Below are 24,354 nucleotides of genomic sequence, written 5' to 3'. Positions count from 1 at the left end.
GGCACAATGTCCACATGCCAAACTGATGTCACAGAGATCCTTATGCTCTACATTCTCAAGGAGTCATGTCAGGATAAGATTGAGGCATACACAAAATCTACCACCGGGAAAAAGATTTATATCTGTCAGGAGATGGGTCATAACCTTGCATCCCTGACAGCTATCAGCCCGTCTAACCAACAATGTTGTCACTGATTTGAGGACTTGCAGAAGCGTAGGCCTGACCAGTTGGCCAAGTGCGTAGATCAGGTAGCAGAAAGAAAGCTAGAGTTCTATAATAAGCACGATTTTTTTAATGGCCGTCATTTTATTGGGCCATATTCAACAGTTTATTACATATTTGCATAAATAGAAGTATTTGCTGAGAAAGATGTGTAACTGTAAATATTATCTGTAATGTTGCTATGTTAATGCAAAGAAATGCAAAAATATATGTATAATGGTTAAGGTGTTTACCTTACAAACGCAAGTTGATGCGTTTGATTTCTCATACGAGGTAATTGGCTAAGCTTAAAATGGGCCACAAAGGCAGTTGGCCTAGAACTAATCTATGTATCTTTCTATCTGTCACATACAAGCATCTTTTTTAATAGTTATGGTTATGTAATTAACAGAATGTGCTGAATAAATGCAAATGAAACGTATGTATACATAATAAACTACATATATAGCTCCAAATGAAAGACATGCATGTGCAGGATTAGAGGTAGTACTTTTTCATGTATTAATATTGACTGAGGAAAAAACTGCAGGTACACATACTAATCGCTCTTGTCATTTCATAAACTGAATTACTATTTAGATTACATGCAGAAAGTTTTGGTAAATTATTTATGAAGTGCACAGAGTTATTACTATAAGAATTGCTTAACACAGTTTGCACAAAAGTAAAGTAAGGGGACGTACAATATGGCTGAAGTTTTGGTTAGGCACCATGCCCTATTCAACCTGGAGGCTGGGGGAGGGGCTGGAGGTTACTTTGCTAAATAAATGACCAAGACATACTTTATTCAGAAATGACTAGTTCTTCAATAGCTGTCCGATCACACACACATTTGTACAGCAAAGAAAATGCAGACTTCCATGAATTTTGTATGTGTGTAAATAACTTCAGTCTGAAGGCAGTGTTACACTCACACAGTAGTATTTTTTGAAAACAGCATTCCACCCAGATTATATCAGTTTCTTTTTAACTTCCATTAAGAGAAGATTGCCACACCATAAAAGTTCAACAATCATTTATATGTAAACCAAAATCCACAGAAAAATTAAACAAGTACTGCAGTTAATACATTGCCTTGTATATACTGAAAATTTTGAAATACTGGTAAACAAGAATTGTCTTATGCCTTCTCTTTACAGCTGAGGAAGAGATAAGTTATAACAAAATGCAAAAGGAAATAAAAATAGCTATATTTCTTGTGTGGTGTTTCTACTAGTTTTCATTGTATAAACATGATTTTGAGGCTGTAAGACTGTTATGACAAGTTTTTTTTTTTTTTTTTGCAAAGCACTGACTTTTTTCTCCTAGGTTCACAGATTAGTACTAAGGTAACTGCCCTTGTGGGCCATTTTGAGCCTAGCCAATTACCCCCTGTGAGAATCAAACTCTACATCTAGTCCCTGTAAGGTAAGCATCTTAACCATTATGCCAACCTCCCACCCTGATATTTACTAGATATTATTAGCTAGATGTATTTTTTATATATGTAGTGTTATAGTTTATTTATATTTATGGTTAGATAGCTATGTCTTTTTTTTCTTGATTTTAGTTCTTGTCACTGACCTGATGAAAGCTTTATTGCATTAGTTAGCCGAGAACAATTTTAGTTGTTTTTTATATAAATGTTATGCTTTTCTTAATACCAGATCTTGGAATGTGGGTTGCAGATAGATAGGTAGTCTTTTCCTTAACTAGGATTGGTACTTTTCCGTTAACAGGGCAGCAGGCAAAATGCAGGTGCGGCACACAGTACAGTAACAAAGTAAGTCACTATAACCACTGCCTTGCTAAAAGCTTTAACGGTACCACTTCCGACACACAGTATCGGCACCTGAACTGTTTGGGAATTTAAGGTTAGCAGTATTTTGCCTTAAATGCACAAGACAAACGTTCTGCTTATGATGTGGGCATGAGAAATGCTGGTGACGTGTGCTGAAGACTATTCCACTGAGAAAGAGGGGCACCCCTACAAAAGTACCTTAAAAATAATGCAAAAAAATGTGTTAACATAACTGTCAGCTAGAGGGTCAAAGTGGATTGCTGTGTCTTCCCACGTTTATTCTACATTTACTTCCGACCTGAAGAGACCATTTCCAAACCATCATTCAACACTTCGCTTTCTCTTCCGCAGAAGAGTTTCCTTAAAGTCAGTGACTTTTGAAAGACAAACACAAAATTTTGCTTTTCTCGCAAATCGGTAGGAAATCACTGAGGTGTGCAATCAGAAAATGACGGACATTTCAGTTTCAGACTTCATACCCTTCATAACATTTATCTTCTTCTTTCGGCTATTCCCAGTTAGGGGTCGCCACAGCGAATTACCTGTTTCCATTTCTTCCTGTCCTCTGCATCTTGCTCTGTCACACCAACCACCTGCATGTCCTCTCTAACCACATTTGTAAACCTTATCTTAGGCCTTCCTCTTACCTGGCAGCTTCATCCTTAGCATCCTTTTCCCAGTATACCCAGCATTCTTCAACAACACTCGTGGTGGTGAGGTTGGAACTAGGTAGATTCCTGTGCTTTTTCTTTTTTTTTTTTTTTTTTTTTTTTATGACTACAGTTCCACATGGTAATATTTGTTTAACTAATTTCACCATATATTATATTAATCTTAACTGAGTCAGTGGTGGGCATTCATTATATTACTGAATCAAAAACTGACATATATGTCAGAACACAAGTGTAATATTTTGTATTAAATAATTTTTTAACGTCTAAAAAAGTATGCACCACTTAAACAAATACATTGAAATCATTATATTACGGCAAACAAAACTGAGATATATGTGACTGTAGAACTACAGTCTGTCTTATGTTTTCTTTAATTATAAGGAAATATTTTTAGAACAATGGACATGAAAGATGCAGTGTAATGGTTACATTCCTACAGGCAAATGTAAATGATATGCCAGTATAAATTGCATTATTTTGTCTTTAAGTGAATAACTGCTCATTATATAGAAGTTATGTTTGTACTGAGTATCTGACACAGAAACATGTACAGAACTTTGGGTCTGTGTTCTGCCATCAAATGGGTTAACCATTGAGTGGTTGAACATCGAACAATAAGCATTGAAAGTTTGCTCACCGAACTTTAATTTCATTGGCAGGGTAAGTAACTACTTGTCCAACACTTCCTGTGTCACACACGCAAGTGTTTGAAACCCACCAAGGTGGGAGGCTTCACCCCCAACACCTCCTTTGCTATATATATCAAGTCCAAGACTGCACTGCAGTGGAGAAAAGGGATTTGAAACCGTTCCATGTGTGAGACAGGGAAGTGTTAGACAAGTAGTTACTTACCCTGTCAATGAAATGAACGTTCGCTAAGTGAACTTTCACTGCTTATTGTTAGATGGTCACCTGTTCGATGGTTAGGCCATTCAATGGCTGACGGTAGACCCCAGAAGTTAGGAGGAACACACTGCCCTTCCAAGTACTCATAAGCACTTGGCGTATGAGTTCATCTGAAGTATAAGCACCGCTCATATCATTCTTCACAAGTACACAAGCACCTCTCAAACGAGTACTCGCAATGTATGCATGAGTAATTTGCGTACACAAGTTTTACTTCAGTAAAGATTTAATTATAATGTAAGGTTGTTTTAAGAAATGAAATGGCATGTAAACAATATGTGTGGATTTATTGTATATGTTCTCTTCTCCCTTTTTCTTTCTGTTTTTATTATATTTTAATTATGCATTTCTTTCTTTCTTTTATTATTTTTTTCTCTCCATGTATTTTATTTTTACAGATTCAAATCCCTGAAGAGTGGCCTAGGGATGTTCCTCCCAGGTTAGGGAGTGCTCACCCTCTGCCATTCTGGGGATATCTGTAGAGGGTCAGGGCAGTGGCACCAATCCTGCAGGCACCCCAGCACATGGTAGCCTGGAAAGCCAAACCAAAAGAGGGCTTTGGAACTCTGCAGAGGATATACTGGAGCAGATAGTGGACAGACGGATTCAGCCTGTTGAAGCTTTGCTTCAACATGTTGAAGACATGCTCGCCCAATTGGTACCAAGCAGCACACCACCACAGGCCACTACCTCCTACCCCTGTAACATTGAGGTCCTCCATTACAAGACCATCTGGCAGTGAAAGTGTTTGAGGCTGTCTGAATTAGGGACTCCAACATTTCTTCCTCAACCCGTCTCCCCTTTGTCTGTTACCCTCTTATCTATTTCTTACCCAAACTACCTTATTAAAAAAAAGTGCTTAAAAGTAGTGGGTGTATCCCCTGACAAAAACATGGTGCCTCTGTTCTTCCACCTCCTCCAGCACAAACCTTCTTGATGTTTTCCTTCTGTGCTTCCGTCTTTGTTTGTCTCCCCTTTTAAATCTTTTCCATCTTCCCTCTTTCTGTTCTTTAACAAAACCCTCAGTGTGTCTACATAAGGATACCCCCATGTAAAACATTATGAGCACCTTTATTTTGTTTTAAATTTCAGTTACAAACCATACACAGTCTGCCATTCACCTTGCACATTCCAAGCGAGACTGTCCTTGGCCACATTCGCCCACTGTACTCAAAACAAATGAAGTAATACAAATTTGCAGGCTTTTACGTACTAATCTGCAAGTTCCTATTGCTGGATTTTACACGTTACACTTTTGCCATATATGGGCAAGTTTTTAAAAATTGTTTTGTTTATTTTTATTCATTACAAATGACCTACCCTCAAGTTATTTATATATCACTGTAGCAGCGCTACTTGCAGATAACTGCTAGGCATTTGTAAAGTCCAGGTATATGAATGCCAGCCTTATTTTTATTTAAAATGCAGGTAACAAACAAATGTTGGTAGTGTACATTATAGTGCCTGGGAAGTGTCTCTGTAGATGTTTAATTACAGACACTGAAATGGACATTACAGTAGTTTCTTCAGTAGTGTCATTTTAAATAAAAATAGGCATCAGCAATGTCAATACTAAAGAAATGCAGGTAATGTAAGTTTCACTATCTGTAACTAGGGAGCTACAGAGCTGCTTATCAGGCAGTAGAAGTGGTTTTTAGACATTTTTACTTCTAGAACTATTTTTTTTTTATCACAAGAAAATGAAAAAACCTAGACTTAGACACACAAGAAAGTAAATAATAAGAACAACAACAACCACACAATATAATCAAAAGTAACACAATTGTATAATAGTGGGACCCATGACTGGGTGTAGGTAATGCTTGATTTACCCACAGTTGCCTTTGTTTGGTCACTAGGGCTTCACCCTTGTGACCAGTCTGCACTACCCATGGGTAAACCAAGCATTACCCACAACCAGCCATGGATTATTGTAAAAATAACCAACCCTAAATCAAAGCTTTAGGGAGTTTGGCACCCAGGGCAACAAAACTATTTTTTTGCTCTACCCACTGTCTGTAAGCAATTACATTTGTATAATGACAGCTTGTAAAATATCAGACTGTTTTTTAAAGGTAGCAAGAAGTTAATTGTGTAGTGACTTGTTGCTACCTTTGAAAGAAAAGAACAGTTTAACAGCTTGTAAACTGTTGAACTGTTCAGCTTCCCCTTCTTGGGTGTGTATGAGGTCTGTGCTGGGGGTGTACAATTTTGATTTTGAGCTGCTAACCACTTTGACCTGTGTCAATGGTCTGTATGAGATAAGTGAAGGACTAAAGATGCACGCAAGAGGTTAACTGTTAAATTATAGTTCGTTTAGTCTGGTTACATCTAGTAAGGAGGATTTCTTTTCTTTAATTTCATAGCTGTGGACATGGCACATTTGTATAGAAATAAACACAGGAAGGTTTGATTCAAAATTCTGATGCTACGACTTGTTTTAGTCATACAGTCTATTAAGTAATGAAAAGAAAGACTAGTAAGACATGCATGGCTTGATCAACATCTGTTTTCATCTTGTCTGGAGGAAACCGAAGTATTTTTTTATCTAAATATAAAAAATATACTTTAGTATGCTGGTGTAAAGCCTTTTCCAGCGGTTCAATCTGCCTTTTCTGCTAGTGCTGTTCTCCGACTGTACTGCCAGATGCCTCCACAATGCTGCGCATGGTGGTCTGACCACTGTTGCTTTGATTATACATGGAGTCTTATTTCCTACTTTTGCTTGAGATTACACAAAGGGCTGAATTCTGTCACTGGTAACTTTTATTTGCTTGATTCCCTGTTAGTGGCATAAAGGAATGTCTAGACCACCATTTGTCTTTTCATTTTTTTCTCTCAGGTGTGCATCTTGGAGTTGTGTTCAGTATACTTTGTTGCATTTCCTGCTTAAACCCTAAATTGTATTATCTTTTATTATTTCACTGTGCTGCAGTAGCTGTCGGTGTAAGTTTCTGTTGGCATGTCTTCTATACCTTGGACTGTTTCAGCTGTCCTGTTTGCGAATTGCTTTTTGGTATGCCTTTTGAGTTGCTCCTGCTCATCTCACTTGTATGTTTTGTAGCTGCTTTGCGAGTTTCACCTGTAAGTGAACATATGAGATTTATCTATGATGATGAGTAGTGAGACTTGGTGATAGTGCCAAATGCTTTGTGTTTAGCCTAATCAGAAATGTATGTAATTGGCAAATACCTTGTGTGTAAATCAACATTACATGAAGTATGGTATGAAATGCTTTATGGTTTTAAGTTGCCAACTAGTATTGCATGTTTGTGGTCTTTGTTAAACAAGAAATGAACAATAAAAAAAATACTACAGTCAACCTACGTCTTTAAAAATTCTTATTTTTACAAAGATGTTAGAAGAAAACATGGACTTGGTTTATTGTTTTCATGCAGCTGGAGTAAATTTCCTTTTTCTTTGCAAAATTTTACAACATGTAAATTATTTACACACTTGCTGATTTAGTTTCTGAATGTATTTTTAGAGGACTATGGAAATCTTATGCTTGCTGAAGCCTTGCTGGAACAGTGTCTGAAGGAAAATACTGCCAAGCTGAAAGACTTCACTCCATTGACTGAGAAGCATGATCCTAAACTAGGTGAAGTAAGGGGGTATTTAACAGATATTTTAAACAGAGGGAACTTGCAGGTAAGTGCATGTTATGGTGTCATGCAAGTTTAAATGTCAATTCCTTACTGCCAATTTATATAGCAGTATTTCCCAAATATAACTGTTTTCTTACACTAAGTGTAATGGGATCTTAATGTTCATTTTGGTTTACCCCCAAATATTGTTTTATCTATTAAGATCTGTTGGTGGAATGTAGTAGCTGGCTAAGTGGCTTTTTCATTTTTTTTAAGTTTTATTCATTTCTTAATGCAAAACCTGTAATTATTGTTCCACTGCCTTGATTTCACCTAGTTAGCCGTGGTATGAGTTGAAAGGGGCTTAGAGTAAATTAAGGAGATTAACAATTTTAAAATACATATTTGAAAAAAGGGATATAGGAGCAGATGTAGACAGTTTGCCTACATGATGGGGTGGGGATCAGTGAGGATAAAGCACAAGCAGATTTTTTTTATTGGAGAAGAACAGGTGGCTGCAGAGTGAGAGAACTGTGAAAGGTAGGGCTGGAACAATGGACAGATATCAGGACAGAAAGGAGGTTAAGAAAGAGCTCTATCTCTTAGATTGGGACATCACAAGAACCAGATGGTTTGCTTTCTGAGATCATTAGGAAATATTCAGATATGTTCCGTACATTGCTGGATTTGGGAGATGATACCAGAGAACTGGAAACTTTGTACCCTTGAACAAGAGAGGAGGCAGGAGCATTCCAGGGAACTGTAGGTCTATTGCTCTTGCACTGGTGATGGGGAAAGTTGTAGAGAGCTCGTGAAAGGGAAGACAGATTGGTTTTGTGTGTGTGCGTGTGTGTCTATATATTCAGTAAACAGTAACTGCAGTTAGCACGGGCTTATCATTGACAATAAATTATCACTGTATTTTTGGTCCAGTTTTATGATGAAGAAGTTTTAGCTAGATTTGAGTAAAGCATTTCATTCTCTACCATTTGGGAAAATGTTAAAATTTGTAAGAGGGTGTGACTGAAATTCAAAACCTGGACAACAGAACAGTTAAAGCATAGGGTACAAAGGGCTATGATGACAGGGGTCTTGTCAGAAATAAGAGAACTGACTAGTGGTATTCCACAGGGTTCTGTCTTAGTCCACTGCTTTCAGTTTGTATGTTTTAGACATATATCTGAGGACACAGAAAACAGAATCAGCTGATCTGTTAGCTTATGATTCAAAGATAAGAGCAACTGCTGAGGATGAAAGAAGTAGTTTGAAAAAGGCTGCAAAAATGAATAGGTAAACAAAATAAATGGTGGCTAGTTTTAAATAAGTGCCAAGTTCTTCATTTGGATAGCTGTAGCTGTGGTGTGCATCATCATATGGCTGGAGTGGAATTAGTGGTGATTGAAAATAAAAAGTATTTATGAGTGGTTATCCTAGATTGGGCTATCAAGAGCAGTATGAGAATGCTATAGCAGTTGCATATATTTTTAAGATGTATTTTTCTGAGTTTTTGATTTGGCTATGCCAGGCAATGGTGCAGTTGCTTTTAAATTACTATGTGTAGTTTTGGATACCTTTAAAAGAAATGGCTGTCAACCTGTTGAGTGTTCAGAGGAATGTTAAACTAGGAGGGTGTGTGGAATGAAAGGTAAGGAGTGCAAGCAGAGGTATAAGGGAATATGGAGGACGGAAAGGGTGGAGAATAAGATATGATAATGGGTGCAGAAAATTATGCAAGGGAAATGTGAGGTGATAACTTTTAGCAAAGTGATGGTTTTGGGAACAGACATCTTAATGTGAAGAAGCAGTTCTTCGTGGAAAGACTTTTGACCCTTGGAATGTACTTCTGGAAAGCATGATATAATTAGCGTGGGGGGAGACGTAAGAGAAGGTATGTTCAGAAATGCTAAGGGCAGAAAGAGAGCTAATTGTCTCTGGCCACCAAGTAAGGTAACAGTAAAATGAAACCTGCCCAAGTGCACAGCATTCTTTTACACTCATGCTATGTGTACTTATATGCAGGTGAAATGTGTATATGTATGGGGGTTCAGTCGTCTACTTCCTAGGAAACTTTTTGTGCTAAGACTGTGACACAAATGCTGTTTTAATTGATAGAATAGTGGTTTAAGGTTTCCGGCTAAAAATCTACCTGCAATACCTTTAAACATGTAAAGTGTTGTCTTTGTTATTTTAATGGAACGACAAATCTGTAGCTAATGAAACTAAGTAGTGGCAAAAAAATTTGCTTGTGTAGTACATAGTTTCTGGAACTACAGGATAAAAGTTCTGTTGCAAATTATCTAAACAGTATAGTCCACCAAAATATGGTTGAGTTGTTTAAGTAAACATACCATAGTTTGCTTCGATGGAGCACAACACTTCAGGAAATAAACTGCAGATGTCTTGTATATTGCAGAAAGGACCCTCATCCCTGCAACTTCTGTTTTTATACTATGTGACTGTGAGCATAACATTTAATCAGGTCACTCCTAAACTGAGGAAGTGCTGCTCAGTATCAGTTTACCAGTCTGAAGTAAGTATACTAACTAAATAAACAGGTAACTTGGATGTGAGTTTTTCAGAGTAGTCTTATTGAAATAAAATTTAGAAGGGAAAGGAAAAGGATAACAGGAGAGAAAAAGGGTGAGGTGTCAGTCATTCTGTGCATGATTTTAGAATGTTGACATGCATTTAAATTGCGACAAATTATGTATGTAGTTTAAAATACAAATTAAGTAAATGTGTAGTAGCCATAAAACTAGACTAGTTATAGAAACTTAATTCAATGTTTATGTTATACCTAGCCAGTTTAGATGCACAACTTAAAATGTAAGCAGTTTGGGTACAGATCTATGAACGGTCAGTGAAGATATGAAAAGAGGCAGTTGAAGCATAACATCAAAAACCCTAAAATCGAACCTGTGAAACATTGCAAAACCTTTTAAAATCTTTACAAAAACACCGGCCTCTAAGTTGTCTGAAAAATGGTAGTATTATGGAAAGTTTTTTTTTTTTTTTTTTTCAGGCAGGGCCAGGGTTAGGGTTAGCATGTATTATTAAGATCCCCTGCACCACCTTGATAATGCACTCTAGTCCTAGCCCTACATTTTAACTTTAAAAAAAAAATCCTTTCCATGACACTGCCACTACACAGGACAGGCTCAGACAGACAAATCGCAACACCACACCCTCTAAACACTGCATTTATCCCTTACCCTAACCTTCATCCATAGGCACTGACACACTAAAACTGTGCCTTATCTAAACCTTACCCAAACCTTAGCCCACATACGCTAGCATCTGAATGTGGTATTAGCCATCCAGCTGGCTATAGTTACAGCAAAATCTGTAATCCCAGACACAGTTTAGGGTGAACACCCTGTTTAGGTGGATCTAAGATCACACATTTTGGCTTGTCCACATATTGCATAAGTCTAGTCACAAAAATAATCCATCCAGTCTTAAAAAGAGGTGACTTGGAGCTTAATTACAGTGTAGAGATTTGTTTGCTTTCCACCACTAAATAATCCCTAATGTTCTGGATTTTTTGCTTTAGGGATACTAACTGACTGCATTAAATAGTATTAGTTCTTTCGAGACCTCTGCTTTATAATTGCAAACAGTTAAAACAACTGTTCAGCCTTCTTTCAAAATGCATTTAATTTTGGGTATGAGAATAAACTGACAGATAAGCATTTTATTTATTTTCAGTTATTAGCAAGGTAAGTTAAGTGAATCAGTTAGTTTGTCCATGTTAAGTTGTCAATCTCGCCTTCATTCTTGCTGGATGGGTTCGGGCTCGGCCAATACTAAAGCTCGAGAGCTAATTCCACTGGCTCAAGGCTCCCCTATATCCCACAATGCTAGGCGGTAACTACTCGGATCTCGTTTGCTGCTTAGCTGCGAGGTGCTTTCTTCTACCGGCTCTGGCAGGTTATTGATTTTTTTCTAGTTTAAAACTTCAAATATCTACCCCTATCCTTTTTTATTTAGTTAAGTTTATAGTACAGGGTATCCTTTTAGTTTAAATCGGGTTTCCCTCGTTTTTATCCCCTCTTTATCCTTTTTTAAGTTCTAGGCCTTTGGCCCACTCCCCTTTTTCCCTTTGTCATTCAGAGTGATTGGTGTTTTCTTTTGGTTAAAGGGTGTGTCTGTGTGTTGTGTCTGTGTCTTTTAGTGTACAGTCTCCTTTTCTGGGATGTCTAAAGACTCCAAGGTCTCAGGCTTCAAGAAGTGTGACTCGTGCTGTCAGAAAATGTCTCTGACAGACGGTCACACATCTTGTGTATATTGCCTGGGACCTTTGCACCTGCAGGACTCCTGTGCCGTTTGCCATGCATTCAGCCTGAGAGTCCTGCAGGAACGCAAAAATAAACTTATTCTTCGAGGCTTATTAAAGCCTGAAGGCCACTCGACCCAGTCTGCGTCGGGGAAGCCTTCAAAGACTTCCAGGCCGTCGGCTCCAGCTTCAGAGCCGTCCGCTGGGAGCATTAAGGCTGCTTCGACATTGGCTCCGGCTGGAGTCGATGTTTCGAAGTCTCAAACCGTTACCTCGGCTCCGGCCGGAGCCGAGGTTGCTAAGACTCAGTCGGCTCCGATAGTTTTATTGGAGCCACCTTCTAAGAAGAGGTCGAGGTCCCCTTCCATCTGCTCCATCCACTCAGCCCCGGGATCCCCTCTTCTGTCGGAGCGGAGCCATAGGTCCCATTCCTCTCAGTCCTCCAGGCTGTCTGACCATGACTTACAAAGGGTGGTGAGTAGACTTCTCAAGTCCGAGGCACTGGCCCAAATGCTGCATAGCCTTACTCAACAGTCAGCGGCTATTCCCATCCCTGCTTCTGTTCCTCCTCCGACTCCTTTGAGTTCGGAGCAGGGGCTCATCAGAGCCATGGCTGTCGGTGCGTCGGAGCCGATACCCAACCTTTCGGCTCCGTCATCTGCTCCGATTTCCTCTTTGGAGGGATCTTGGCGCCGGGCTTCCCTCATCGGCTCCGAGGGGGCGAGTGGCATCGGACCTTTGTCCGATCCCATTCTCCCTCTCTGAGCATCAGCGCTGGTGAGCTCGGCTCCGACATCGGCCTCGGAGCCATCCGTGTTGGTGCCGGGGGGGGTCCTTGTCTCCTCGGAGCGGGGACCTTTGGCCTTGGCTGATCAGGGTGCCTTCGAGGTCATGCGGAGCGTACTAGACCCCATGTCTACCCCACGGTCGGCTCCGTCAGCTCCTCCCTCTTCAGTGCCTGCAGTGGTTTCTACCCACCCCCTTGTACCAGACCGTAGAGAGCCAGCCCCTCAGGTTTCCCCATTGGGAATATCCTCTTCTTCCGAGGCTTCTCCTGATCCGGCAGGGGAACCCCCTCGGAAGAGACAGTGCAAGAGGAAGCACATTGACTCCCCTGAGTCTATCACCTCCGACACTGACTTGGAGGAATCTGAAGGTTCCCCTCGGTCTCCCTCTGAGGATGTCTCTTTTGCTGACATCCTTAAAATCCTTAAACAGAGGGGGAACTGGCCCGCCCTTAACCCTTCAGAGGACGAGTCTGTCTACCTTGAGGCATTTGGCTCTCGCCCTTCCACCTCCTGGGTGTCTCCTCCCTTTGACCCCCTCATGGAAGTAGTGGCAAGGAAGGCTTGGACGGCCCCTGATTCGGTGGAACCTACCCCAAGGAGGCCGTCAAAATTTATTACTGCCTCGAAAGAGAAACAGTTCTTATCTAAGGGTGTCTCTGTTGATGGCATGGTGGTGGCCGCAGCCACTAAGAAGGAATTAGCCGATCCTTTGGTACCTGTCCATCCTCCTAATAAGGAGTCCAGGACCATGGAAAGGTACGGTAAGCGGATGTTTTCCTCAGCGACCTTTGCCATGCAGTCACTGAACTACTTGTGTCACTTCACCCGTCTCCAGAGAGATTTACTCAAGGATATGGGTGATGCTATGCAGGATCCAACAGCTGTGGGGTTCCAAGACAAAATTAACTCCCAGTTGGCAACCCTCAATTCGATTGTCAACTCCTCCATGCGGCTTATCTCATATGCGGCTGATGGGGCGAGTAGGGCTGCAGGCACAGGTGTAGCTTTACGATGCCACACCTGGATGTGGCTTTGCAATTTTGCGGACACTTTCAAGGCATCCTTCACCAATTCCCCCTTTGATGGCTCAATGTTGTTTGGACCTCAGGTGAAGGATACATTGACTAGGTGCGAGCAGGAAGGTAAGACTCTCTCTGCTGTGGGAGTCCGTTTTTCTACCCCTTCCAGACCTTATCCCAAAGGTCAAAGGGGGGGGGGAATGTGGTTCCATAAACCACAAGGAGTCTCACCTGATGCACAAAGTCGATTCCCCTCAACAGGCAGAGGGGGGAACAACAATAGATGCTGCCCTAGGGGCAGAGGTGGTCCGCAAAACCAGAGTAGCAGAGAGACTTTCTCTGACAAACCCTTTCAGCATCCCTGAGGAGCTGCCCGGCTGTCCACCTTCGGAGGCAGTCGGGGGAAGATTATCACTGTACCCAAAAGCCTGGCTTTCCCTCACTCAAGACAAATGGGTACAGTCGATCATATCCGAGGGTTACAAAATCCCCTTTAGTCACATCCCATCCCAACCCAAAGTATCCCTTCCAGATGTTCCACCCTGTCTAAGGGAACAAGCAGCGTTAAAAATATCAAAGCTGCTGTCAAAAAGAGCTATCCAGCCAGTCCCAGCAGACCAGCAAGGATCCAGAATCTACTCCAAATTATTTTTGGTACCAAAAACAACAGGGGACTGGAGACCAATACTGGATCTCAGCAAGCTAAACAAGTATGTGAAGAAAACAAAGTTCTGGATGGTCACGCTACAGTCCATTCTACCCTTCTTGGGTCAGGACAGTTGGATGTGCTCCATAGACCTTCAGGATGCGTACTACCATATCAAAATGCACAGACGCTCCAGGAGGTTTCTCCGCTTCAGGCTGGGAGCCAGTCACTACCAGTTCAGAGCCCTGCCCTTTGGTCTCACTACAGCCCCCCGAGTGTTCACCAAATGTATGGCAGTGGTCGCGGCTCACTTGAGACGTCAAGGATTCCAGGTGTTTCCATATTTGGATGACTGGCTCCTTACCACCACCACCAGGCGTCAACTTCTTCTATCCAGAGACTTCACCATTCAAACTTGCCAAGCCCTAGGCATTTCAGTAAATTTCAAAAAATCTGCCTTGTCACCTTGTCAATCTATTTCCTTTATAGGCGCCACCTTAGACACAGTTCATCTTTCTGCCAGACTGACAGAGCAAAGAGTATCAGATATCTGCAAACACGTTTACCTCCTGCTTCAATGCAACAAGATCAAAGCCAGGGTAGTCTTGAAGGTATTAGGACTCATGGCAGCTACCATTACACTCCTCCCCTTAGCTCGTTTTCACATGCGGATCCTCCAGTGGATGCTGTTTTCCCAATGGTCCTTCCAACAGCTCCCGATGTCTCACATCATTCTGCTAACCCAGTCATGCAAGAATCACCTGTCTTGGTGGATGACATCACCTCAAGTTCTTCAGGGCAGACCCTTCATCTCCCCCCACCCAATCGCCACGGTGACAACGGATGCCTCCCTGATCGGGTGGGGGGGGCATTATCAGGGCAGGACAGTCCAGAGCACGTGGCAATATTTAGAGTGCCACTTGCACATAAATGTCTTAGAGATGAGAGCAGTGCTTTTAGCGTTGCAAGCTCTTCAGGACTCTCTTCCCACAGGGACTATTGCAGTTCAGACGGACAACATGTCCGTAATGTGGTACATCAACAAACAGGGCGGAACCAAGTCCTATCCCTTATGTCGAGAGGCACTCAGACTTTGGCAGTGTGCGATTTCTTCTCAGCGGTTTCTGATAGCAATGCACATTCCCGGGAAGTCCAACGTGATTACGGACAAGTTGAGCAGAGCTATTCTCATGCCTCACGAGTGGTCTCTAAAAAAATCAGTGCTGGAAGAAATCTTTCGAAGATGGGGCTGGCCTTGTTGCGATCTTTTTGCTACTCCCCAAAACAGCAAGTGTCACGATTTCTTCACCCTCTTCCCTCTACCAGGCCAACCCACCAGAGACGCTCTAGACCACGATTGGCCCCGGGGACTTCTGTATGCTTTCCCCCCTTTTCCACTGATCTCTCAATTAATTCAGAAAGCTATCGCCTCGAGAGTCACTATGATCCTCATTGCCCCTTACTGGCCTCGACAGATATGGTTTCTGTTCCTGCATCATTACCTCCTTACTTAGTTTTCCATAAAGACAGGGTGTCCCTCTGGACTAATCCATCCTTCTTGCCTAAGGTTTCCTCTGAGGCAAATCTAAACCAGACCATCGATCTCCCTGTCTTCTTTCCTGATTATTCCAACAGGTCAGAACAAAAGTTACATTTTCTAGATGTTCATCGCCAACTTCGATATTATTTGGACAGGACTAAAGAGTTCAGGAAATCTGACCAGCTCTTCCTGTCTTATGCGGAAGGGAAATTGGGCCTTCCAGTTTCTAAAGTGTCCCTTTCAAGATGGTTTACCTCTGTAGTTACCTTCATCTATGAAATCAGACATCAAAAACTGCCTTCAAGACCTAGAGCTCATTCAACCAGGGCATTAGCTACATCTGTAGCTTTTCAGGACAGGCTACCAATAGATTCCATTTGTGCAGCAGCCACTTGGGCTTCTCCTCATACCTTTATCTCGCATTACAAATTGGATATGGCCTCCAGAAACCGTGCCAACTTTGGTTCCACTGTTCTTAAGAGTCTGTTCCGATAAGCCACCCGGGGTAAGGTGCTAGGGACGCGGTCCCATCCAACAAGAATGAAGGCGAGATTGACAACTTAACATGAGATGTTATGTACCTACCATAAAGTTCCATGTTAGTTGTCTTCTTCTCGCCTTCTTTCTTGCGTCCCACCCTCCTTCCCCCCAGCCTGGACAGACCGATAGGAATTTTTTGGGATCTTCCTTTGGGGCTTCCTTCCCACATGTTCTACCACCTCTATTCTCCCTTTTATGTTTGTGGTAGCTTGCATACAGATTTATGTAGCGATGGGTTCTTTTTCTCTCTTCTCCATACTATGGAGACTAGAACTGCTTGGTTTGAGCTATCAAACGAGATCTGAGTAGTTACCGTCTAGCATTGTGGGATATAGGGGAGTCTTGAGCCGGTGGAATTAGCTCTTGAGCTTTAGTATTGGCCGAGTCGGAGCCGAGGATCGGCTCCGAACCCATCCAGCAAGAAAGAAGGCGAGAAGAAGACAACTAACATGGAACGTTATGGTAGGTACATAACTTCTCATTTTCAACCATGACTGAAGGTGAAAAAGGTGGAGACATTTATTATAGGTTCATAGGCAAATATTAGGCTATCTGCCCTTGCAGACCATTTTAAGGATAGCGAATTGCTTTTTCAAAGGTGAGACTCAAAACCGTGCACCATGAGGTAAACAATATAACCATTATGCCAATCCCCAGCAAGCACTAATTTCTATTTGTTATCCAGTTAGACCTACTGGACAACCAGTCCCTTTCCAGGGGTGACCAGGGATGACCAGGGAGCAGTAGCTGGTTAAGTGACTTGTTCAGTGTTGCACAGTAGTCAGATAAGGGCTGAGGGACTCAAATACTATACCACAGGAACTGCAGGTGACATCCTTAACCCTCTGTGACAACTACCGGACAGAAGTGAAGCCAGCACTTCTTTTACATAGTGCTGTGACTTTGATTGAAACCAAGGTTGTTGCCGTTAAAGTGCAGAGTACTTACCACTATATGATCATAGCAAGCTAGCTGGATGATTAACATAAATCATCAATGATGCATAAAACAAAATGCTATCAATTTTATGTAGTGAGTGAAAGAATAAAAATACAGTATAGAGGGGATAAAATCACATACAGTAGGTTCCAGACCTTGGTTTGGTTCTTTCGCTTGTCAGTTCAGATAGGAAGATTACAAGCTAGCATGGAAAAAAATTAACAAACATACCTGGCAAACGGATACTATTTATAGTTGATTGTAGCAAGAGTTAGTTTAGTTCATTATGTCAGTAAAGTGTGAAGCATTTTAGCTGTAGCTGTGAACTACGGTTTATTTTTAGCCAACATGGCTCTACAAAGAAAGGAGCTGCTAATAACTGAATTGTGTAGGGGCAGATTAAGCTGGATTGTGGAGGTAGTTACATTTATATGCATGTCTTGGGTAGGCTTAAACTTTCTTTTTATTTCTGTATAATAACTGGCACTTCTTAAGTCATGGGATAATGCATTCTAGCTTACTGGAATGATTTTGTAGAAAACTTTTCCCCAATGGTTAAATTAAGGGAACTGTCTGATATCAGAAAAATACAACGTGCCTTCATGTTTTTTGTGGTACATATGAAATTAGTTGGCCAGTAGAGGACAGTGACAATTGCTGAAAAATTTAAAGGCTAATGACTTTAAAGAAATGTGCCCCTGCCAGTTGCTAGTAGCCACTTAGCGTTAGCTGTACAGTCACCTCTGTGTTTCTCATTGCCAGTTGACTTAGAATTGTGTTCTCTGTTATTTAGATTAGGGCAGCTATTTCTCCTGAATTTAAAGCAGTAATAGGTAGAGTGTATTCCAGGTGAAGGTGGAGTGTGGTATTGGCTATAGCTGTTCTTATGTCAGCTGTTAAATAAAAAAGCTTGTAAGGATGAAAAAGTGAGTTTTTACTGTGGAGTGGTAGTGCTGCCTGTGACTGGAGAACCAACAGTTTCTTTTAGATCTGCTTCAATATTGAATATTTGTTGCTATTTCTTAATGAGGTAGGTTTTATCATGGAAATTGGGAGGTAAGGTTTCCCTTTCTACCTTTTTTATTAAAACTGTTCTTGACTGGAGACACATCACTAGAAACTTGAAAAGACATCTGGTGTCAGGAATTGTTTTTGGTCTTTAGATTCCAGTGAAAAAATGTTTTCCACATAGACCTTACTATTTGCTTGTCTGGATAGGGTCAGGCAGTCATGTTGAAGAAACAAGTAAAGGGCTGTACTTCTGCCTGAGTAATGTTACTTCAGATACAGATTCTATGGATTGTTAATCAAGCAGAGTTAATAGCAATGAATCTAATAAAATACTGTTTGAATGCCATAGTGACAGTAAGGATGCATAAACAAATCCCTTTCATCACATCGATCAACATGCCCCCCCTTCATCTCTTAAAAAAAAAAAAACTAATGATAACTGTTGTGCTATTGAAGATGGTTACAGAGCATGTAATGGCAAACTGTCCATTAAAAAGAAAGACTTTATTCGACTGTAGACTGTCCCAGCAGTAATTTGTGCTGTATAGGGTTGTACTAATACCAGTATGTTTGTACTAAATTGAACACATTGTGGACCAGATTCAGAATTGATTGTGTCCACATAAAATCAAAATAGCAGAGACAGAGTAATGTAGTGCAGCCCAAAGCTGATTAATTCTGCAGCAGAAATGTTGTTGAACAATGAGGTCAGACTGTTTAGGGAACATGTACAGTGCTTGCAGTGATACATATTCACACACACAACAATGTACCATTACAAGCACAGCTGAGAGCCTTGATGAGGGCTACACAGTAAAGTTTCTTCTATGATTTTACTGTAAATGGGAAGGGAATGGGCATATAGGGCATCCAGAAAGGGAGAAGAGCAAGCAGGGGAACACACGCAAGGACACGAGGAAAGGAAAAGTGATATAGAGATGGGGAACCAAGGGTATAATTTTTTGAGGGGGAACAGATGCCCAATTTTTCATATTTCTAATAAGGATAGAGGGAAAAGGTAAAAAAGGAAAGTTGTGGGTAGGAAAGAAGTTATAGAGATGGCAACAAGAGCAGACAAACAAAAAGGAGGCAGACAAGGGCCAACAGGTGCAGTACTTAGGCAAATCTGGTGGGACATGCAAAGAGAGAGACAGGCAGTTGGTGATGGGGAGGTTGGACCACAAAGCAGAGAGGAAAGTGACACAAGAAGAGGGGGACTGGGTGAGGTGCCACTTGATTGCCATGCTGCACAGTGCAGTTACCGACCTGAGAAAAGTCACTTTCTTGACTGCGGTCATGGCTGGGCCCAGCCATTGTTGGCCCCCTGGTCAGGACTGGGCAACTTTTGTCAGTCACACAAGGACATATTCTACGCTGCCAGTGCAGGTGACAAGCCATTGGTCCACCAAGGCCATCACCAAACCATCCTCCTCTTGTCAGTTGATATGCTGAGGATCCATCAATGGCACCCCTTATGGGATGCCTACTACCCCCAATGGAGTTAAACCACCAGGGAACTCTATGGGTCACCACTTGCTCCATCAATGGCACCCCTTATGGGATGCCTACTACCCCCAATGGAGTTAAACCACCAGGGAACTCTATGGGTCACCACTTGCTGGGTTTTCTGGGTCATCCTGCAAGTACACTGGTCTGCAAACAGATGAGGATCTGCTAAATGCATGGTGAGGTGGCTGCTGCCATAGCAAACACTGAAAAAATATGAATGTAAATGGACAGACACAAAGGACAAAATGAGACAATGAGAAATAGTGAGGGAAAGACAAAAAACAAAGCAGTTATCACTAATGTGTAGCACACATTAATGTGTGCTCCTACAGGCCCTGGAGGAGTTAAATGCTGTTAACTATGCAGTGGCAAAAAAAAAAATATATATATATATATATATATATATATATATATATATATATATATACACACACACACACGTGTGTGTGTGTGTGTGTGTGTGTGTGTCTTTCTCTCTATATACAGATATTTTATAATGTGTGTATGTATGTATGTATGTATACATGTACATATATATGCATACATGTACAGGTCAGATTAAAAGATAGTACAGCAGTATGTGCGTTGCAAGGGTCAAGAGCATGTGAACACTGTGTAAGTTGCAGAGTTGACTGTAAGGACCAGGGAAGCTGGGCAGAATATCCTAAGGGACCTAAAGTGGCCATCCCAAATTAGCTTGCCATCAGGTAGTAGACATGGCCTACCAGTATGTCCCCTGCATTGTGCCAGGGAGACCATGCCATGTGGACAGCCACAGCTGTCCAAATATAATACACAGAGGTAAATGATACCCAGAGGTATTAATGTACCATCACATAGGAAAATCACCATGAAACATCAACTGACAGGCTGTCCTATGCTTGACCATGGTATGCCATAAGTAGCTGGTACTGACAGGAGATTTGTATAGATAGGGTAATGCATGGCAGAGTGACTAGGGCATGGTATGTAATGGCTGGGATAAAGTCATGGACATGGCGATGAGGGACCCCATCTGTTCTGAAAAGACAATGACATCTGGGATGTTGGTGGAGCAAACACTGTTGGACCACTTGCTATCACCATGCCACTGATGAGAATACTTGGAGGTAGGATGGCTGGTAGAACAGGGCAAACTGCATTGACAAGATTTTGGTCACATACTGTAAATCAATGCTGTATGCAGTGGTTAAAGTAATTTTCAGCAGTGCGAACATGGACAGCAGTGTATATCTCTGGCAAATATCTAGTTGTAACCTCTATGACATGCATATATCCCACTACCTTGAAAGTCTTGCTTTAGCACCTCTAACAAAATAGCCTGTTATCCTCTATCTCACTAGATGCTGCAATACAGAAAACTAAAAGAAAGATAGTGATCACCCACAAGGTCCTGCATTTGGCTGAACACATATGCCTACCGAAGTACAAGTAACCAACAGTCAGTAATACTTACTGTAAAATTCTTTTTCACTGTTCCTAACCTCTTCACATTGGCTAAGATGGTCATTGTGACTCCTCATTAGGTTGCTCTGTTGATCCCAGCATTGCTTGCCAAAGTGGCTGCCCATAGAATCACTGACTGCCCTTCTAAGGCAATGTCAGACATTCACTTTGTACTGGGGACTCTCAAAGGATTCTCCCAACAGTTGCTCCTGAGGGTCCCTATGTAGGAGGTACAGAAAGATTTTATTTCCCCTTCTTACACCATGCTCTAGTTCCTGAGCACCTTCAAAAGCCATAGTCACCTCACAGGCTACAATCTGGAGGTAAATAAAGCAAAATAAAAGAAATAAAATAAATACTTAGTATAATAAATGGTGACAGATTTGTGTTACTGCACACAGTGGGTATCACATATGTGCATCAAAATGCAGCAAGGCAGCATGATGGAACCCATTGCCACCGTATAGTTGTGCATTACCAAGTATTGTGCCAGGATGGTGGTGGTGGGGCACTGGTATTAAAGGTTTGTGGCCTGTATAACCCACATTAGTGTCCATGCTTGTGACACAGTGCCCACGTAGACCACAAGGCTTATTAAGAAAAGTAAAGCTGTGTAGAGGTCATGTACCTGCCTGTGCATGTAGAATGTACTTCGTATTGTTCAGTACATGCATCTGTGGCCAGGTGTGAGCCTCACTAAGAAGTCTGTGGCTGATACTCAATGTGTTAAATGTGAAGTTCAGATATATTTACCCTGAAATGCCTCCTTAGTATAATGTAGGTCTCAAAAGTGCATGGTAAAAACTGCCACTGACATTGCTTTCCTCATTACACTACCTAATTTTTGCAGGAGTATGGAGTAGAACAATTTGTAGATTTTGCTTTCACTCTACAGAAGAAAGAACCATTATGCAGCTGCTGTGGTAGTGACACATGCTGTTAACAAGTGAAGAGAATGACTGGATAACTAACAGTAGTAGTAGTTGTAGGAGGGAGGTCTCCACAGCCACCTGTTAATAGGGGTGTGCGTTTGTGGAGGGGGGGGGCAGGGAATTTTGTGATGGAGCTCTTCTTAAATAACCACAGTGCTGTAGAGATTACTGGAGTGTGTCACATGTGAAAGATGGTGATTGTACACTGGTCATAGTAATTTGATGAGGTTGAATAGATAACTATAAGATTTTATTTTCGTAGGAGGCTACTAATGAAGGATGACTGAAAACAGGGATCATGTGCAGGCTGCATTAGTTTGCCAAAATATCGACACTGAGGCTGTATGATCTCTGTATGCAGAGAGAAGAATGTTGCTATGTACAGTATTTGCAATTTTGGATCTGATTTGGAACATAGTGGACAAGATGTAACGGGAGCAGTAAGCAAGATGACAGATACATGGTGGAAGTGGTTATATGGAGCAGATGATGGAAATGCTATACTGGGCTTGGGTGCATGTTGGCTGATGACAGTTTGCATGTCACATCACTGTGCATACCCAAGCTGCCCATCTGGAATACTATACTTGTACTGTGATTTTGGGGCTTGGTAGGCATGGCACCTTAAACTAGTACAGCTACCATGTGGGTGTGTGTGTGAACACTACTGCTGTTGTTGCGCATATGTGTCCACTCACTGACTATAACTGTATGTCCACATTTATAGGTAGATACAATGTCTAAGGAGATGAAGCACCTAGAGAAGTTCTAGACAGAAAAAGAAGTATTACTTCAGGACCTGCATGAGCCCAGACACTAGGCTTTGGACACAGATTAGTGCACCTGGACCTTTCATGACAATTTGTGATGCTAGCTGGTGAATGTGATTTGAATACATTCTGTGGCCACAAAAGAGCAGCTCATCAGTGCTGTCATACAGTCATTAACAGGAACCTGTGTGGCTGTCAGAAGGCCTGTGCCATTGTGTAGGAGAAGATGGCCACTTTCTGTGGTCTGTCTTTACAGACCACCTTGACTTCCATGGAGGAGTTACTTATGTCCCTGTCTGGGAAGAGTGAAAGGACCCTGATACCTGCCAGAGGCCTGGATGTTGGAGCTGAACTGGATGCGTTGTCCCATGTCTTTATTGGAGATGCACCAGACCTTATGTCATTCATACAGTTTAGGGGCACATCTGTAAGGTAAAGTTCAGGGGTACACAGCACCACTATATCTCTTTTACCGGCATATCTGTGATGCAGACATAAAGGCTTGCCACTCATTGTACATTTGTTTGCATTCTTTGTATAGCTGTACTGTGTACCATTGGTGCATCACATCATGATGAAATTGCCACATATTAGTAGTGATGCACACTGGTATTTATCGGTCTTCTTTCACAAATACTACTCTTATGGAATCCTCTGCCATGAAACAGGTTGTACTTGATATTGGTACTGCATTAGACACTGATGCTGGCAGTCTTGTAGTGTCAGTCAGAGGGTGCAGTGGTAATGTAAGCAACGGTGTTTGTGGAGAACACATCACCACCCACATCCAGTGACATATTTCTGTTATTTTAGAACCCATGACACACTTTTCCACACACTGTGAAAGGACTGGTCATGCTTGGCACTCTTACTTGGGGCTCCCCCCTTGCCTTTGCCCTTGCCCACACACTTGCAGTGGGTGACAACACTTCCACATAGTGTGGAGGCGGGAGTTTGGAGTAACAGGCTTGTGGACATAATCACCATGCCTCTCAGTCATTGCCTGACATGGGTGCCACAGTGGGCATTACACAGCAGATGTGCAGTGCTGTTATCCACCCATGGGTGATCTAACCACTGCCATGACAGAGGTGATCATTGAAATGCACAGACTCTATAACGATTTACATGAAGGTTTCCAATGCCTGGGTCACATGACTGGCATGATGGATTGGCACCTGGGTGCCATCTCTGCCTCTCTGGGTCCATCTGCTTTGATGCATCAGGTTCAGTGCCATTCCTGTGGCTGCTGCTGATCTTCCTGTACTGTGGACATTCATGTACTGCCACCTCCTTTACATCATCCATTGTGGATTTGCCTTTGGAGTTATGGTGTAGACAGATGTGTAGTACATAGTGGACAAGGATTATGGTCTCATGATTTATCATTCTGTGCCAGTGCTGTCCCTTTGAAGGGATGCACCAGTTGCCAGGGGCATTCGTGGCTTGCTTCCTTCCACCCCGATGTCCCATAACACCTATCCTATCTGTCTCTCTGTCTCTTTTTTTCTCTCTCTCTCTCTCTCACTCACTCTCCCTCTCACTCTCCCTCTCACTCTCACTCTCATACACACACACATACACACACACACACACACACACACACACACACACACACACTCACACACACACACGCAGTCCAACTACAACTGCGAGAACTGTGCCCCCTGGAAACCATTCTGAGCAGGTACTTAGTCCTGCTGGACACCTGCCTCTCTCAGGCATCACTATCCCCTCCCTAGGCAGCATACCTAGCCTCCCAGCTATC

At 41.9% G+C, this 24,354-nt stretch overlaps 1 protein-coding gene across 1 annotated transcript in view; it reads left to right on the top strand.

The window, feature by feature from the left end:
- The window catches only part of TTC7A (tetratricopeptide repeat domain 7A), a 2,391,665-nt gene that overhangs the window by 109,356 nt on the left and 2,257,955 nt on the right, over positions 1-24,354 (top strand). The window contains exon 2 of the mRNA XM_044060227.1: positions 7,071-7,234. Within this exon, the coding sequence (XP_043916162.1) occupies positions 7,071-7,234 (164 nt within the window). The remainder of the gene's footprint in view (positions 1-7,070; positions 7,235-24,354) is intronic.

Source organism: Protopterus annectens, chromosome 1.part0, assembly GCF_019279795.1.
Source record: "Protopterus annectens isolate FY-2018-M chromosome 1.part0, PAN1.0, whole genome shotgun sequence".
Classification (NCBI taxonomy): Eukaryota; Metazoa; Chordata; order Ceratodontiformes; family Protopteridae; genus Protopterus; species Protopterus annectens.
The sequence above is the reverse complement of the archived record's forward strand: the minus strand, read 5'-3'. Positions and strand labels throughout refer to the sequence as shown.